Source organism: Apteryx rowi, unplaced genomic scaffold, assembly GCF_003343035.1.
Source record: "Apteryx rowi isolate R43461 unplaced genomic scaffold, aptRow1 scaffold_3, whole genome shotgun sequence".
Lineage (NCBI taxonomy): Eukaryota > Metazoa > Chordata > Aves > Apterygiformes > Apterygidae > Apteryx > Apteryx rowi.
The window spans coordinates 4,617,457-4,637,366 of record NW_020449418.1 but is presented as its reverse complement, the minus strand read 5'-3'; the positions used below and the strand labels follow the sequence as shown (position 1 = coordinate 4,637,366).

The 19,910-nt window shown below is 40.7% G+C and overlaps 1 protein-coding gene across 1 annotated transcript in view; it reads right to left on the bottom strand.

Moving 5' to 3' along the window:
- Window positions 1-19,910, bottom strand: part of SORCS1 (sortilin related VPS10 domain containing receptor 1) — a 315,565-nt gene that overhangs the window by 32,970 nt on the left and 262,685 nt on the right. Inside the window, exons 20-22 of the mRNA XM_026069669.1 lie at window positions 19,051-19,181; window positions 9,676-9,789; window positions 8,662-8,833 (exon numbers count right to left, since the gene is read on the bottom strand). Coding sequence (XP_025925454.1) covers window positions 8,662-8,833; window positions 9,676-9,789; window positions 19,051-19,181 — 417 coding nt within the window. The remainder of the gene's footprint in view (window positions 1-8,661; window positions 8,834-9,675; window positions 9,790-19,050; window positions 19,182-19,910) is intronic.

Here is a 19,910-nt window from a genome sequence, read left to right as displayed (position 1 = left end):
ACAGTCTATGACAGAGGCACACGCCTAGGGATTCCTACAGATATTCCATGTCATTTCTCCTCCCGGTGTCTCTGAAGTACAGAGAGGAACATCCCCATTCTCCGCTTGAGAGGACCAGTGAGGACAAACGTACTGCGTGAGATGCTAGAGAAGGGCGACTCAATTATCCTGTTTGAAGGAAACATGGGGATCTYGTGTGTTAACCCAGCTTCAGGTTGCTCTTAGGTAGCTCTTAAATGAGTTTCTCTTAGTAATTAATGTTGTAACATCTGCAGTCTTCAATGAGGTATTGTCAAATCTAAGAAAGCTGCTTGGGCAATGCAAACTGCTCAGGCCTCCATTCAGCAAAGCTCTTAGCAATTTCTTCATTTGAAGCATTACTGTAAGTTTAAGCACCTGCTTACATTTTTCTCAGAGACACAAATCACTGAAGCAAGGTCTCCTTCCTGTGTTATACATGGGATCAAACTAGGGGGATCACAGTGGTCCCTATGAAGAGCAATTAGGAACACAGGAGATGGGCTTAAGTATACAGTTACGTACTTTGGTGAGCTAAGTTATTTGAAAGAAGATGGCAGAGTGCAAAGTTTGAAACATGATGCGAAGTGCTTCAGGCACTTTTGATGTGGTGCCCTGTCTGACAGGGACAACAGGAGGCATCGAATGGATTATGCCTCCACAGACAGATGTGGGCATACACGAGCTCCTCGGCTCTGAACCCTCATCAGAGGAGAGATATATTCGCTTGAGCACAGTGCTGGACTTAGACCAAAGGCAGAGAGGGCTCTGGTCTGAAATATCTGGCTGTGCCCTTAGGTATTCTCCCAGTTCCTCCAGGCACATCATCATTAGGGTTTTAGTCATCATTTGTTACTAAAAACGGATGATGTCTTTGAACATCATTCAGTAAAGCTATACCGCTGGGACATAAGCTGTCCCCATGGTCAAAACTGCGGCACCACAGTGACCCTGCTGGCTTTATCATCCCTGAGTATATTTAAGGTCATGCGGTAACACTGCATCTGAGGTAGTGGAGGAAGATGAAAAGGATGACAGCATTTTAGAACAGTCCTTTTCCTGCAAGAGTCAGAGCTAATGCGCTAACAAGTGATTTTTCTCTTGTCTTCATTTTCTCTGTAGCCATGAAACCCATGGTGTCTGCAACTGCTGCTGGGGAACAGAGCCATTTCTTAGGCATGCAGGATTTACACTTCAATTTTTCTTCCAAATTCCTCGGGGAGAAGAGATGCTGACAGAGACATCTCCTGAAAATCTAATTGGAGAAGAACTTCAGCTGCTGTTCCCCCAGTCTTTTTCATTTGCCTTGGCCTTTCCCGTTTTGTTTTAAAACCCTTTGAACCGGAAATGTATTTTCCATACAGTAAAATCCAGGCTATAACACTCTTATGAAAATGCCACATTTTGAAAAGCTGGCATTTATGATTTTTAGCTTAGGAAGGGTGAGGAGGAAGTCAGGAAAATGAAGAGTCTGTGTTTTTGACTTGTTAGAACGCTTTATCTAATGCCAGGTAAGGGCACAGGCAGAATAAGACAGAAAGAGACAGCAAGTGAGCCAAGATCAAAACATTTCCTGTACAGCTCATAACTGCTCTACATCAGTCCCAGCTGTCTGTGTCCCAGACAGCCCTAGAGAGCCATTTACATGTAGTTGTTTTACCAAGGGATGTTTTGTTTTGCAACAGTTTTAAACGTACACATACATCTTGCTAAAATCTCTCCTGATGCTTTTCCCAGCCTCTCCTCATCATATTGACAAACCCAGCGCTACGTGCCGGGGTCTTCTGAAGCTCTGAGCCCCRGAAAAGAGGCCACCGAGCTCCAAGCATCACTTCTGCAGCCACAGCCCGGCACTCCGAAGCCGGCAGCTCCGAGCCGAGCGGTGTCTCTGGCGTGCAGCTCTTTGGCCTTCACGGCGAGAGGTCTTTAATTCCAGCGCTCTTAGGCATCGCAGGAGATGGCTACTGGTCTCTGCATTCAGTACCTGTATTTTAATCGCACTGGTCAGCAACATATTACAATAGCTTGAAAAATAAAAGTAGTTTTGTGGGTAGGTTATACCCACAAAGTTGGGTATAATCCTAAATGCATTGCAACAATCCTGATAAAGGCTTTAGTCCACCAAAAGACTTAAGCATGTGCTGAACTTGAAGCACGAGTGCTCCTTTTAGCCTGACGAGAAGCCCTGGGAAATAAAAACGAGTTTCTGGAGACCCCATCGAATGCTCTCTACTGATACAACAGTTAACCTTAAAAGAAAAAATACTAACAATACTTCAGAAAATAACTGTTTTCTAAGTGATTTTCCTCACTAAATGCCTAGGAGATTTCCACACAGGAACAAAAGATTTTTTYTTCCACAAACCAGTGTACATTTTCCTGTTTCTTGCTATAAAGAATAAAAATCTAGAGCATATACAAGACCTGAATGCTTCCAACAAACTCTCTGAAGCTTCATGCCTCAGGGTATGCTAGAAACTGCGCCTATACTGTTTGCAACAATATTGTTACATTTTGATTACTTTAATGCAGACGTTTGTATTTTGGTATATGTGAGATTATGGCTCATTCCAATCAATCTAAAGAGGATTCTGCCTCCAATGTTCTATTTGAATCGCACCCAGAAGGTTGTAATCATGTATTTTCCCTATTAAGTTCTAGTCTTTATATGTAAATTCAAGTATTAAAATAATGAAACACAGTTCGAAGTTTTTAATTTTGGTTCCGTGCTTCAGATTTAATTTTAAAGTCTTCAATTATGCATTGACTTGTGTCTCTTCCTTACAGATGTTGAAAATGGATTTAATTATCCTCTGCAAGAGACAGATACTGCACTTGTTGGATTGTCTTCCCGAATGAATGTCTCCGAAGTCGGTTTTGTGCTTTTTTCAGATTAACCCCTTTCCCTCTGTGGCATTTTTCCATCATCATCAGAATACATTCACCAAAGATATTTTCATTGCAACTGAATATCTACCTACGCATGGGATGCCTTTAATCCAGGTCCATTTTAAGCATGTGCATAATTTTAAACAGACATTTAAGTACAACTTGATCAAGTACTGAAAATCATGCTTTCCTGTGTATGTTCCTGCTTACAAAGAGATGCTCTTAACTTTGTTAAAAGCAGAAATTGAATGAAAATGTATCTCTTATCAGAACAAACAGCCTGATGTTTTTCACATGTGCTTCTTTTTCTAACCAAATCAGTTAACTGTACTAATGAAATCTTTCATCCTAACTGCCAGTCCTGCCAGCACGACTCAGCTATGATCTTTTTTTTCTTTTACAAGACTAGATCTTCTATGCTCCCCAGGAATCAATAAGTACAGCCTCTCCGGGTGATTCAGAATAATGTGACTTCTGTGACTGGAGGTGTTTTACAAGACTGTAGTGCTGTGTGTCTTCATGAAGGAGGGGTTAACTTTCATACATTTTTATGGAATTTCAGCAGTGAATCTAAAAATGCACAAAAGGCTCTGATTTCTCCCAATCAACTTGTCATACAGAAAATGCAATTATATATCAGATGACTGGTGTGGGGAAGGGCAGTACTGATCTTTGGCTGTGTATTATTAACAGGAATGTGGTGGTGCTGGTAAGATAAACAGCCGTGATTCAGCATGTGCATTAAAAGTTAGGATGAAGGTTTCAGATTTTCATAATCATTACCTACTAACTTGTGATATCAAACAAGGCATCACAGCAGGATACCACAAAGACCTGCCGCCTGTGCTTTCAAGTACTACTAGCTTTGCATCTTTAATTTGGGCACATCGACAATCAAAACAACGCTAATGCTAAGCTCATCTCCAGAGACTTCAGCTGAGTTGAAATCTGAATTGCGCTGAACCACAGTGCTGAGATGGGAAATGCTAATAGTACTGTCCCACCAGCAACGTCCCCTGAGCTCATTAAATGTACCTGAGACACTATGTACCTTAGGCGATCATTTAATAACACTGTCATTACAGAAACCATAGCARTCTCGATGAAGATCAGGGCTCCATCTGTATATTCATGCGGTAAGAGAGATTTCTCTGGCCTGATGAGCATTCAGTGTGAAAATGAAAGGCACGGAAGGTATGAGAGGGAAAGGAAAGCTCTATTTTCAAACTAGGGAGCACGGAAAGATTAAGTTTCTTACTCAAGGTCACAGGRGAACAATTCAGAGTTCAGTTCAGGAATGGGTTCAGATTGCCTCATTTCTAGCCCAGAGTTGAACTGTAAGAATAAATGAGTTTTCCCCACACATTTGGAAGGGAAAACCACCTTAGTCTAATGCTAACATCACATAGCAGCAGAAAGTAGTTAAAAGCAAGCCAACATCTATGCCCAGTGGAGTGACTTTGGCAAGTGAGAAGCGAAGCAGACCTGGGATGTCAGAGATTTTTGACTGTCATTTTATCAAGATAAAAAATAAATTAGAGGAGGCAGTTTCTCTGCGAATTATCTGCAATGAAACAGCCAAAGCCCTGAACCTTCTGCCCTGAATGTCGTTACCATCCATTTCCTCGGCAAAGATGTAGGAGCAATCAGATGAAACATGTTCGAAAGCCATTGTGCTGCAAAGTGTTGTTCTGGAGGCTGCTGCTTTCAGTGTCTCTGCTGAAGCAGTACAGCAAACACCACAGGTGTCTGATGTTGCCCCCACAAATAACAACTGGGTTTGTGACAGGCAAGGGACCTACATGACCATGTGATGAGGGACATTGGGATGAAAAACTTCAGCAGGAAAAACGACTTTGTAGTTTTTGTTTTGTTTCTGCTGCTGTTCAAAAATAGAACAAGGGAATCTGTTCAGGCTGAGAAACAGCTCTGTCGAGTGCCCCAGTGTGACAGCTACCAGCCGCAGGTCTGTRCACACAGTCCGGGAGAGAAACAAAGGATTAACCTTTAAGCTAGCAGCACTTTGATGCAATGTGAAAATTTGCTTTTAAGCACAACTGGTTTTCTCCTGTGCTGCCATTCGGTGACAAACACACTGTTGCTATCCTACTTAGCTCAAAGGAAATTTAAAAAGCAGAATTACCAGCAGAAGTAGGTGTTCTCCTTACTAAACACTTGTATAATATTTAGTACAATGGACCCATGCGAAACATAAAAGGAAATATCGATGATCACTGGCTGTTTTCATCCACTAAGAAAACCATGATGATTACACACAGATTAATAAAAGAATGTACCTGGACAAATCTTTCCAACAGCAGGGGACCAGAAGCATTGACTGTAAGGTGATTTTATGAACGGTTTTTAAGAACTCATTCATACCTCCTAAAAAGTGACAGGAAAGTTAGACCACTTCGATTATTTAAGTAAGAGATGTTGGTTGTTGTTACTTTAAAAGATATTTATATGATGCCAAATATAATTGGTTTACAGGAAAATTGCATGCGACTCAGGGTTAGAAAAACTGGGCCAGAATCCCAGTTCTCAGCAATCAGCAATGCTCTGTGCGCTGCTGGTTTTGGTGTCTGCCTCCTCTTCACTTGCAGAGTCCAGTGATTACTTTCCTTTTGTGTCTTTTCAACAGCAGAACAGTTTTGAACGCATTGTCCTTGTTTCTCTTCAGAACACTTTTACTTAAATGTCTTTTACTTTAAATGTCTTTTACTGACATTGCRTCAGTGTCAGAACGACATAGTCCACAGTCCCAGCCTTGAGAATCACTATAAGAACCCCCTGCGCTGTGGTTCCTGCCCCTGGCTCCCACAGTTATGTGCAAACATCAGGTTTTTACTGCCAGCATTTGCATCTTCCTCCCCTTGTAGTAATATCACCTCYACTACAGATATGCAGTGATTTTTCAGGGCCTCTGGTGAGCCTGCACCTACAGTTCTTCCTCCTTTTCAGACCAAGGYGAGTCTTTAGATAGTGCAGAAAGGCCTGGAAAGATAACAACCATACAAATCTCAAAAGAACTCTCTTTTCTTGGCTCACTTGCTTCTCATCTTCCTCCTTCCTGTCTTTCAGGTCAAACAGAACGTAAGCCCGAACAAAAAGAGCTGGGCAGCTGCAGTATATGGATCAACTGCATCGACCTGAGGTCTTCAAACAAATTGTCTCAGAGGGATAGAGATTTTAAGATGCAAAGGGACTATGATATGAGCAAAGGCCACCATTTTTTACATCCTAAAAGATATCAAGTGTGACATGAGCTAAAGGAACAGTCCCCAACAAAGAGTTAAGTACATAAAATATTGGTCATCACTCCAAGAAGCAAGGGTTGAATAGGATACATCATCATATGCCCTTGGGGAAAATCATGCATGCACACACGGGCATATCCGGGCTTCTCTGACATGTCTTTTTTCTCTTCAGCAAAAATGGAGCGGCAGAGATTTTGTAAATGCTGAGCATCCTGGACTGTATATTCTGTATACCTGTGCAGAGCAGAACTAAATAGAAATTGGGAAGTTTTGTGATACCTCCACCTTGTTTGCAATGGAAGGAAAGGAATTAAATACCTATTCTMTAAAAAGGTGGCTGTTCTTTTGCTGAGTGGTTTAACTTTTCTAGTGAGTGCTTTGATTTTTGTTACTGAAATAMTTAAATCACTAAATGCTTTAGTGTATATACAATTACACTGCTATAATCATACCTTATAGTCCTTTAGCTTACATACAGCTGGAAAAAATTCATTCTTTGTTGAATATGTCTTTTGCTGTAACATGTCAGCTCAAAAGTCATTGTCAGATTGGGTGAAATTCACCCAAAAGTTTTGCTGTTTGCACTGTAGCATCTTTACATCTACAAATCTAGAAGTAGGAGGTTGGGATTCATCAAGCAGGGAAAGCAATCACCAAGGCTGGAGGTTGATCAATACTGTTTCAGTCCTCAGAGCAGCTCCTAAACCCTGYCCTATCAGGTATCCTGAAATAAGGGTTCCTTTTAGATTTCCTCAGAAGCTGACTCACATTTCAAAACACGCCTTAGGTACTCCCTGATGCACAGCATGAGAAAGATCCCATCTCCTAACGGAGAAGATGTTGCTTCCAGACTCTGGAAAATACTGAAGTAGTGCTACCAAGACCAGAATCAGCAGAAAAGATGGAGAAAAATCCAGAGCAGAKCCTTGTCTAAGAGAGTGGTCAGGGCACTCATATGGGATATGCGAGTTCAAAAATCCACAGGAGGAAGAACAGGAAATTTGTTCCGAGTTTCCCATACTCTGGGAGATTGTCTCTCCCTCTGACTTACTGGTGTAATTTCTCAATAGTTTTGTGACTGATGTCTCAGATAACCCATCTCATTTCCCTCAGTCTGTTTTAAAAGTTTTCTGAGAAAAAAGGCAATGCAAGAAGCACTTTTATTTTGGTATACAACTACACCTTTTTTTAGCCATTTGTTTTGGCAAGAAACATGAAAAATYTGCATCCCATTTTGGACTTCTTTTCTTCATCCTTAAGGATAGAAATCAGTAATTTATCCAGGCCAGATTATATTCACCTAAATATATGGCTAAGAGTTACACCAAAATGAACATATCTATACTGTTATGACTGCATCTGCAGTAGTTGTGTTGTATGATAGTCACTACCGAGAAATAGTGACCATATTTTGGAGAAAATGAACATTCTGGTTTAACAACTGCTTCAGGTTAGATATGATTTTATATTATATGTTATTGCTTTTACAAATCAGAACACTCGTTTGCTGAGGAAAGTATTGATAATAGAGATGTAAAAACCCTAACCCAYACCTACAAAACTCAGCTGCAGAAGTAACCCTCATTTCTCCTTCCTCACTATAGATGACATTTACTATGGAGAGGGTCAGAAGTAATTTCTGTGGACATTCTAAGCTATAAAGGSATGTACATCGTCCCTTAGTGTAAAAGCATAGTTGTTCTTAGGATTTATTGGCCAGCTACATAGGAGAAAAGGCAGAAGTTTAAAGAAATCAAATTGGATTAGGGAAAAAAAGGAAAAAAGCTACTTTGTAAATGTCATCATTTGGGAGCCTGTGATAAATCATAGRCAGAGAAATGCTGATCAGCAGAAACAGGAGAAAAGATTCCATACATTTTTTCTAAGGATTTCATAAAAGGAGGGAGAAGAGTAGAATATTAAGTAAAGTTAGAGATATAAGAGTAAAAAAGGGTTCTGATTAGAGACTAAGGTTCACATTTGCAATCAATTTCAGACTTAATACTGATGACATCTTGAGATTTCAGCCCCCAACACCTAAACAATATGCAGATCCCTGCCAACCTGTGTGATGGAGACAGATCTGCACATGTGTTTTTAGCCACGTTGGGTTGAACGTCATTGACAAGTAAAAACAGAAATTCAGTTTCAAACACAGCAGGAAGTCAAAAGCACAGGTAAGGACAGGCTTCAGGATTCAGACCTGCACTCTCCAATCCTATTGTGAAATTCCCAACACAGGCCAATTTCTATTTTTTATCAGCTTCTCCCAGTTATTACCCAATGCAGTTCAATGGACTTTCAGTCTCATCGTCTCCATACATCATCCCTTAGCTCTCCTGGCATACTTCAACCCAGCCACATCCTGTAGCTGACTGACTTTATYCCACACTCTCTTGGTTCACCTCTTCACCACTTTGCAAGTGTTGTYTGGCATGAATCAGACTGAAATACACCCATGAGGCCCGGGATGCAACATAAAAATAGAGCCTACCTCTTCCAGYTGGACCAGGAAAGTGACATTGTGTCCTAGATCAGCGGTCAGCTTGCCATCAGATGTGACTATGCGAAGTCCCTGGGGGGCTTTGCCAGGACACTGCTGTGGTTTTGCTGTGTACTGTTCTCTCACGCCATCYGTGCAGTTATTAGAAACAACTTTCCGATACCTGCAAAGGTAGAGAGAGAAATCAGTACAAGGTGCTGACATGCAGCATAATGGGATTAAGTGGAACAGGCAACATTTTCAAGGTTTCTTTAGACTGGTGAGATTGGAAGAAAACAGATTACCAAATGTATTTTAGCATTTGCCTCAGCCAAGCACTGCATGTGGGCCTAACATACAAGTAGTGTAATACTCTTGTTAATAGCATTTAGTATTTTCCTGCATAGTACACCTATATGCCACATACTACATAAAATGCATACAACATATAATTATATTAACTATAARGTTTTAAATGTTACACATGTAGAGTATACAGTTCAATTCTGTTATTAGATTTTTGGGYATGGTTAAACAGCTTTTATCACATGCCACAGAACTATCCACTTCTCACCAGCTGTGCAGCAATACTTTCGCAGCCTTAGAAATGACAGAGTTGAAGAAAAAAGCAAATTCTGCCTATCTTTGAGTGTACAAAATGGCAACAGGTGCTTGCATTCCTTTGTTTTAATCACTTGCATCAGAAATGCAGTCTGAGGTCAATATCTTGACTTCATCCACATCTTCCATTGACATTGAAGAAGGCCAAAGAGTAATCAAGCATTCCGGATAGCTGCCCATTGATTACTTCTGTTCACATACACACTAATTTCTGGAAAAGGTCTGGACCATACCTGATGGAGATCTGGTAGGCTAGACTGCAAGCCCTAACAAACTTAATGAAAAAGAAGTCCCAAGGGCTTTAGGCAGCTTTGATTCACCTTTGGAAAATGAAACCTGTAGTTGTCATTCATTTAAGGACTGTATGGCTGATCTTGCTAAAATACCCTCTATTGTGCCACTTACCCAGTGCTGTTGAGATAACTCTGTCCAAGGCTACAGTCTTTTGACAGGGAAGATGGGTTATACCAAAATGCTGGCAAACACTGTCCATTGCTGTGACGTTCGTATCCATAATCACTGTTTCAGYATTCAAAGAAGCAATCACAGAAAAAATAATCAATCAAAAAACCCCCAGATATTAGCTTTTGCTCTTTAAAATTGATACAARTTTTGATTTTCCTCAGTCTGTTTACTAGGATTTCAGATCTTTACTGATACAATAACACATTCTTCATCTTGCTTTGACTTTTGATTTGGGTAGTTACCCTGGATTTCTCCTAGTACAAACAAGAGCAGAACCTGTCTGCTAAGTTCCAGTCCAGGTAGCTCATGACCTATTGCATTACCTGTTCTCCCTCCACAGTTGAATACTGCTTCTYAGGTACAGCACTAGCCCCAAATATAATAAAAACCAGAGATCTAAGCCAATTCCAATCACTGCTGTCTCAGTCATGTCTTAGAAAATAGATGCTCTGAAGAATTAATTTTATTTAAAAACAATATCACATGAACTGCAGAGGAAAATTCAGAGTTCTGAGACACCTCTCTGGCTGAAGACATTAGCTAGGGATATTTGATAATGGAAAAAAAAAGGCTGAGATTTTCATTTTTAGTTTGGTTTGGAAGAGGAGCTGCTACCAAAAATTGTGTGTTAGAAACAATGAGTCAGACTGTAACCTTCTTTTGTTCCAGTTTGGGTTTAGTTCGGACTGAATTTGCTTTGGTTCCACTAAAATCCAACAACGGTTCAAACTGTTTTTGATTCCAGATAAACAAAGACTTTATAAAAATTGTTCATTTTTAGTTCCTTATCTGTGGAAMAAATAATAAAAAAAGAAAAAATGGTTTAACCCAGTTTTCAGTTCACATTTGGCTTTATTGAGTCATGGTGACTGTTTGGTGGAAAATCATCCTTAGTCCTTTTACTGAGCTTTCTCCATAGACCATAACTGAAAAGTTAATGGGATACCATTTCTGAAAACTGCTGTACAGAGTCCACAGACATTCCAGTATTCCARTTGCAACATAATCTTAAAACAGGGGGTCTTACCACTTTGCTTATTATTTAGAACACAGTCTTTCTACCAAATATCCCTCCTTTGTRTCAAGTAGCTTGATATTCTCAGAAAACAGGATTAGGGCAGSATTAGGTTATGTGATTAAAGGCTCATTTTCACACACACAAAGCAGCAGGAATAACAAGTGGAGGAATCCCAATAAYCCAGGTGAAGCCAAAGGAGCCCCTGTCACATGAGAGCCACCAGCCCATGGGCTGGGTGTGAGACCTATCAGGTGAGTCAACGGGAGAGGTTCTCCCCAGACCACCTTGAACACTGAGTGGGGTTACTGCCTACAGGAGCATGGGGCTCATTATGGGATGCTAGGGAAAGCATTTTGGGATAGTACAAGACTTCTTATGGGATGTTAAGGGAAAGACCCAAAGGCAGGAAAAGGGAGGGATCAAGACCGTTTGGGGAGGAAAAAATGTGGGAAAACAGAGTGAAAAGGGCATGGTCACATGTAAACTGGTCGCCTGTCTGGCTATGCTGTGCACATGATCGCTAGTCTGTCCTATCGTCTTATTAAACTTCATTTCTAACTATTTYGCTGGGTGAGGGGCTCTCTGTTCTGCATGCRTATGTGTGCATGGAGGTCTAAGTGTCAGCAACTGGAGTCAGACCGTGGGTTGTAAGGCCCCATGTGTCTGGGGTGGCAGCAGCTGGAGAGTCCGGAGTGCACATACATTGTGTGGATCTGCCAGCATATGTAATTGCTAGCAAGCACCAAGGCAGACTAGCTGTTGAGTAGGATAAGAGGCTTGGAAGCRAGCTATCAAAGCAGCTACAATCTGGGCTGGATACTGGAGAGACCAGAAGGTCTGAGAATTGGCTACTGGCGAGACCATGGGATTTGGGCAGTCGGCTACTGGCAAGGCCATATAGGTCTAGACTAGCCAGTGAAGAGACCTGTTACATGCGTGTTCATGTCTGTAAGACCACTAGGGAGAGCTGGGATCTAGGGTCCAGCTACTGGATACACCTGAGTGTCTAAGGCCAGGTACTGGAGGTACCCATAGTACGTGTGCGTGCAAGTCTGACTAGGAGCAACTAGAGTGCGGCTCCAGGTCTTGGAGGCTCCTGTGTCCAGGTACCAGCAACTGGAGAGACCTGGGGATCCAGGAACCGGCTACTGGACAGACCGGGGTATCTACAACCAGATACCAGTGGGATTCCATATTGTATACATATGTATATGTTTTCCACTAATGGGTTTTCATCTTGATCAGACAGACGGGAACAGGATGATGCCATCAGTGCCGTTTGTGTGAGTGCTGCAGTTTCTGTCTGTGCTGATCTGTGTGGCCAGCCATGTATGTGTATACTGTACATATGTTCGCATGCATGCGTATAGGGAATACATCCTCAGGCTCTGGCTGGGTCTGCGAACAYGAAGCTGTGGCAGCCTTGCCTCTATCGGGCTACCAGATTCAGCARCTCCTAACAGGCAGCAGCGTGATCCATGATATTTGTAGAATAATAACAAAAAAAGTAAGAATGTTTAAAATTGTGAAGACTTTTCCAAATATCTTTTTCTTGCTGGACCAAAACTTGATGGCTTCCAAAAAAATCAAATTTTACTGAAGCAATGTTAAATAATTTTAAAAACTCCAGTACTGATCAAAGAGATGAGACAAAGAAAAGGAATAGATTTTGCAGCTTATTTTTGTTGAATTTCTTATACTTGTCCTAGACTGCAACTTTTCCTTCTGAATCAAGAAAAGAAATGTTTTGAGGTAATCTATAAAAGGAGAAATTAAAAAGATGACATCAAGCAAAGGAAAATTAAAGCTGCATATCACTGGGGAAAATTCCTAAACATCCAWTAGACTGTGAATGGCTGTTCCAAAGGAACATTTTGGCAGCTATGCTGGTCAGAATATCTACAACAAAGTAATTGAGAACACRCTGTAGGAAACAGCAATGAACTTGATGACATAAATAGTCTTTTCCATAGTGAGTGAATTTTGTGAGTGAATTTTCATCAATCTATTTACTCACATACTAGTAATTGAATATTGCTTAATTGTTTTGGAAGCATCGGCCAGCCTATTCTCCCACTGCCATGTGCACCTCTAATCATTTTTGTTGGAAGAACGCTATGGCTATAGAAAACACTTTATAATGAGAAATAACATTCTGATTTGCTTAGAGAAGACAAAAATTTATGTACAAGTGGGACCCCTGTACTTTTGTAATTCAATTGTCAACTCTGCAGCACTGTATTCCTAAGTTATCATGTGTCACTAATTAAAAAGCTGTAACACTGTACACACAGAAGGTTCTGTAATCAGGTGAAAACTAAACAATACAGTGAAATCTGCCTCAGAGGGGATCAGTATCCACAGCCCAATTTAATACAGTAGCATTAGTCTATGATTTCTTATTACACACGTCCAGATTCATGCTGTAACTTTGGTTCCTGTTAGTGCCACTTAGGTATTGTACCTGCACATCTGGACAAGCAGAGTTTGAATTAACTAGGTCTGACTATAGTTGGATCATATTCCTCAAAGTCAAGAGAATGAAATTACAGGATCTTCCAGGGCAGAAATAGTTCTAAGCACAGAAGTTTCACAGTGTCATTTATGGGCCTGCAAATCGGCTGGCTCATTAAGGACATACAGAAATATCATCCTAGCAAATGACATGAATTGCTGTTCCATATCTCTCTACAGATGCACCAGGCCTCCATTCACCTCTGCAGTCTTGGAATCTAATGAATTCCTTGGCTACAGGCTGATGCACACACAACGCTGATGCTGACAACAAATTGCTGCCTACAGTTTGGCACAACAGGCTTTGTTGCAATCAACAAGCATTAGCATCAATTGGATTGCCGTAGCACGAGCCAGTAGAGCGAAATCTGGAGACGGGGAAGGCATCAGCTTTAGACTGCAATCAGCTAGCTGAGTCATTGCCAAGTAGCTGGGAATTGGAATTTGCATATATTGACTACACTTTGTGCCTACCTGAAAAGAACTCAGGTGAAATAGATAATGCACTTATCAAAAAAGAGCAGAGCATTTATCAACATGGATTCTTCTATCAGTATGAAGCAGCCTATCATTTGGCTCAGACTAATACTGGTTTTACACTGGCCCCTTCTACTGGTTCAAATTGGAGTCCTGTTCAAGTAGGACAGCAAGCTCTTCTTTGCAATTAGAAACAGGTACTGATTCATTCCTGAAGTTCTATATCCATGCTCAAAGCTGATAGTAAATTCCCTAATTTAAGGTTATTCGCAGCATAGGTAGTAATGATCAAAAGGAAACTAAATTCCCTAGGAAATTTTATAATTTGAATATGGACCTGAAAAAACACAGTCATTGAAGAACTGCAATCCATATAAAATTATTAAAATCTCACTGTTTTAACATATCAATAATATTGATAATCAGTTAAGCCAGATGAGTGATTGCCGTGTTCAAACCTTCTAAAAATCAGGACATGACTTAACATCTAACCATGGGAGATCCTTAACACTAATCAGCTTCACCTGAAGCATATAGGTCAGCCATGCCAGAAGCTGAAAATGCCACTTATGGTTTTGAACTTTCTGCTTTACAAACTTTTCAGATACTAAGTGGGGTGGAATCAAGCTATCTGTGATTACAGTCACTGCTGTTCTGCAGTTTCCAAAACCTCTTGTGGAAAAAACTAACTGTAGCTGCAGTGGTAAAGTTCTACAGCCATTTTAGTCATTTAATATCACTGTTTATGCTCATCTATGGCATAATTGTAGATTTCTGTTAGAGAGGGGCTGTTCTTGCTTCCCAGAACTATAGGACTTGAGATGGGATTTATCTCAGAGAAGGATCCATTCAGGCACAGTTTGAATAATGAATCTGTGAAGTCATATGATTATAACTGCATCACAGTATTTGGGAGTACATGCCATACCAGAGTATATTAATGGGAAACCTAAAATCCTCAGAGCCTTTCCAGTAAATCCATGCCTGGTAGATATCTAAGGTCTCTAAAGATGCACAGGGATGCACAGCAGATCTTGCATAGTGGATCTACGTTTTTCACAAGCATTCAGAATGAACTAAAATATCATTCAGAATTACTACTCATTAGCTAACCAAGCCCACCTCAATGATAAAGCAAAACCTAAATGGAGATGTGCAAATGCATGTGTCTTATTTCAGAGCTGGCACATGCACGACCATCTGCACTGATGAGTGGTGACACACAAAGACAACTTAGTCTAATCATGTTCACTGTCTGCCTTCTGCCTTCCCACAGTTTGTCAGAGCAGTTTCTCATGATGCAGGACTCTGGTATTTTAGCAGAAGAACTGAAATTAGCAGGCAGGTATGTAATTTAAGTGCCAGACAACAACAACAACGAGCCAGATCCTTGCCAATACCATTAATGCCAAGAAAAATAGAATGGATTCTCAGTTGCACTGAGATGCCTTTGTCCATCTCTGGATATTTAGAGTTGCTAGCACCAGTGTAAACAGGGTCATACTTCCCATGATGGTGTGAGACACAGGAATACTGATTTGAGAAGCCCTCAGTATTAATGGCAGTGGGCTCAGAGGAAGGACTAACAGAGTAACATTTAACTCAGAGTTTCTATTAAGGGACCTAAAAGACAGGGAGCTGAAGAATGAATACCACCAAAGATTTCAGTCTCTAAGAAGTGTTTCAACTGAAGAGATATTACCGTAATAAGGCTCAAACGGTAGGAAGCAACACAATGTAAGGAAAACGAGTAAATTAATGCTTTAATAACGCACAAGTAACAGTGTCATCCATTTACCCAAATCAATTAAATGAAGAAGCACAATCTTGTTTCCAGGCAGTTGCTAGGACAGATTTGCCTAGGGCTTCTGCAGTTTCCACACCACCTTATTCCTGAAGCACTATTGCCCTCTGGCTGTGAGCTTCAGCCCATGCACAGAGCATGAAGTAGCTGCAGTTTCAGCTRTGTCCTCAGCTAGTTTTGGATCTAGCCCATAACAAGAGATGGCTACTGTCAGAAGAGCTCAGGATCGCAAGGCTAGAGAAACTACAGTCATTTCTAATGTCACTCAGTTTTGTTGCTGTGTAAAGCAATAAAGAAATGTGCCCTTTTCTCTGAGAAAGAACTACTGTGGGCTGAATACAGATTTGAAATAGCCCCTGAGAAGCCAGGAGAAAACCGTTATAAAATCTTTATGTCTTTTATAACTGACTTTTTTTCCTGCACTGATAAGAAGACACACTCACAAGATTAACAGCGCTAACACTTTTTTTTTTAAAAAAAAACCTTAGCAGACCATATGGACAGATTTTTATCCCAAGCTCTGATAAGCTTAGATAATAAAATCCGCATTTTCTCCATATAAATCCAGTGGCCAAACAGAAAAGAAACTCTTACACTGTTTGCGGCACGGATTGTTCTCCTCTTTAAATCTGTGTATAAGTCTGGATCCTGTAACCATTGATGCCAGTATAAAACAGTGTTTAGTTTATTTTAAGAATGCAAAATCAAGCAGGGCCAGCAGAGGGGCTTCTCCCTGCTGGGGGGATACATACACCCTTCAACCTCCTTCACCTAAAAGCTCTGTCTAGCACAAAAAGACAAACAGAAAACTCAAAAGTGCTGCTGAAATGAGGATGACAAAAGTGCTCTTTGCTTTTGCAGGAAGGACTCCGCAGAGAACTTCTTGCCACAGCAAAAGATCATTCACTGATTTTCCTCCACGTGCCCCTTCGGACTGACTTACGCAGGATGCATCGAAAGCGAAGCCTCGTGCAGAGCTCAACAAGGCGGCTGCCAGATGCTGGGCACAGCAGCAGCAGCAGCAGGTTTGCCTTTGTTAGTGCAATACGACTGGGCTGAGAAATTCAACAGAGCCAGTAGAATTGCTGGGGTCTTGCTATCTCTTTTCTCCTTCCTTGATAAACCTCTGTCTTCTGTTCCCAGTGGCTTTTCCGTCCTCTGACAAATCTATGTAAAACTATGCTCTTGACTATATTCAGTAGATAAATAAGCGAAGATTATTTCCGGATAATATTTCTGAATTGGATGTATAAAGCTATTTCCTCAGAGGCACATACATGACCATGCATTTCCAGAGTGTGGAAAGAAGCTGGAATGGATAAAGTCACAATACAGATCTGAGGACAAGATGAATAACAAGAGCTCAGAGAGAATTGGAGGGGATAAAGATAGCCTGCTCTAAAACAAAACCAGTTCCATTAGAAGCAGGAAAGCCCTCGCAGGTCAGAAAGACTTTTTATCAGTCAGCTCAGAAAAGAGACCTGGAGTACTTGTAAGGCTGTTTTTCTCAGGTTACTTTTAAGAAGATGACTTTCAAGAAGCCCTACTTTTGCCTGTTCCAACAGATTTGAGGAGTCTTATGGGTGCATGTGAACTGTGAATGTCTGTCATATGTCCCCAATCATTCAAGCTTTCTCTGAGAGATTCTCTCACAACCCAGAAGACCTTTCAGAAAAAGTTTCCTCTAAGCATATGTAAAAGAAATAAAAGAATGTTTCCATCAGCAAACATCACTTTGCTACTCCTGTTTTGTACCTAGTACCTCCATTTTTTACTAATAAATCACACAATCAATTTTAATAAAATAAAAACATACATTCAGAGAAAGAGAGAGAGAAGTCCTGGAGGGAGAGGAGACTTTCATCAGAAGTGTTTCCCGAATGTGTGTGTTGCTTGTTAGTTTAAGAGGTTTAAGCACTAATGGATCAACCATCTACCTTGAGCTATCCCACCAATAATTCTTCTTGGGCCTGGGCGTGAGCTTGGCGCCACTTTGTACTGCGCACTTTACTAGCGGGCCCAGCCCTTCAGAGAATTTCCTTCCCRTTCATGGGATTTTCTGGTTGTTTCCTCTCTCTTTTACATTGCCAGAGATATGTTAAAGGGCTGATACCCAGAATCTTCAGGCACCTAAATGACAAACCACACATGGAACTAGAATACATTTTCCCTAACAAAGAACCCAGTGGAAGATGAGGGACCCCTCAGGAAAACATATGCATAAAGTCAGTGCCCAGGTGTGTTCTTCATTTTTACTGTTTGGTGAAAGAGCATTTACTTTTTTTTTTTATTCCTTCTACATTATACTGCCCTGAATTCTAGAAACACTCTTCTCTTTGCTAAAAACTCTTCTGGGTACAGATCTCTTTGGAAATCCCATCATTAAAGTGGTTTGAGCAGCATTTAATGAATAAGATGATCTTATCTGTAGTTCTCAATACCTGTCTGCCTTAGATTTTCCTGCTTGTCTTGATTTTATGAAGAAAAATAAATAAAACTACAGTTATGGGATGGTGGGACGGGAAGAAGAGTAAATCTTCATGGTCCTGGAGTGAACTCACATAGCAAAGAAATAAAGTATTTACAAGATAAACTTCAGAGTGTGTGTTACAGATTCTGGGTTCAGTTCATAACATGGCATAGATCTAGTTGGGTGAGATATAAAGTGGGGGCTACCAGCACTGCCAAAGACCATCATTTCTCTCTTCTGAGAGTCTTGGGACAGTCTCAGACTTAGAAAAATTGGGTAACATGAGAGGTTTCAATCATCAAGAACAGTGCAGAAAATGTAAAGGAGGAATGGTAGTTCCCTGTCTTTTTTTTTGGTGCACATTATTGGGAATTGGCAGAAATCTCCAAATGAAATCAGAAGTTGACATTTGTTCCCACCATTCATAATTCAAGCAGGGGACACTATTTTCCACAGCATACAATAGAGGAGAAAAGGCTTCAGAAAGAGATAACTCAGTTATGAAGGCTATGGCTATTGCAGACTATCAAACTTGATGGTCCAGATAAAACAAATGAATGAGGAATTCCCTAGGTACTTGACTTCCAGAAACTGAAGGCTTACTCTATATACGTGTATATTTTTTTACATATATATGCAGATCTATGTTCGTTGTATGTATAATTTTTTTTAATTGTTTGTGCACACTTTACACTATATATATGCCCTACATACCACTTGCACAGCTACTTCTGATCACTGCTGTAGCCGGATAGCCTAAGTGGACCTTTTATCTTAATGCGAGGCTGCGGACGTGACCTGGAGAATGGTCTGTTCAGTATCAGTTCAGGGGAACCTTAGCAAAGATTAGAGATATCTATTCCACTTTTCTTCCTTTTGACATACCTACATTATCAGGGAGCAATCTATTTAGTCACCTACACATGCTTATTAATTTCTGCTCTCTGCAAAGACTTGTGAGGCCAATATTGGTGGGGTGGGAAGCACATCATTTTATGTAGGTCTCATACATTTCTTGTGCCTATTGCTTACCAGTCAAAGTCTGCCTCTGTGCACACGCATGGCTCCGAGGTCAAAGCCCCAGCATATTTTCCTTGCATGCATTTCTTCTCTGACTTGCGCTTCCTGTAGATCCTTTTTGCTCCCATGATGCAAGCTTCTCCCTGGAAACAAAACCAAAAATATCCTTCTTTGACATCCACCAGGGTGTTTGTATCACTACAATTTTTCCAGGTCTGTGCAATAGAGGCTGTGACTCAAGAGAAGAGGATGACAAGTCAAAGGACATGTCAGTACAGTGGAGCTAATTAAAGCTTTAATTGAAGCTAAAGCAGCTTTCCTAATACACACCAGCAAATGATCTGGGGTTTCTCACATTTCTGATCTGGTTCTGAATCTGTTCCGAAGCCAGAGAATATTTGATTCAGGACCATTTCTCATTTATAGATTAGGTTTCACAGCAACAGAAAACACAGCCCGAACCCTCTGCTATCTGAGAGACAGAGCAAGTATACTAGTTTGGTCATCTATTTATTGTTAATCTCATCCAGTGGAAACTAGTAATATGTACAAATGTAAAGACTTTCCACAGGCTCTGAGTTCAGGTTTTACAGGGCATGACCTATTATGTGCTAGATGCTAACACTTCTTTGTCTTTTCTCTCCTATCTTGAGCACTCTTCTAAATATCTCTATCTAGGGAGGAAGGCTCAGTCTTGTAACCTCAATGGAAAGCAAATCAAAAGGCAAGAGTCCACAGAAGCCTTCCTAAAAATAGTTCTGCAAGCTCCTAAGCCAACAACCTCAAAGATATACCGCAAAATCCTTGGCATTTTTGCTTATGCAAGCAGAGGAAGGCAAAGAACAAAATACAGTGGGTCTCACTTGTTACCT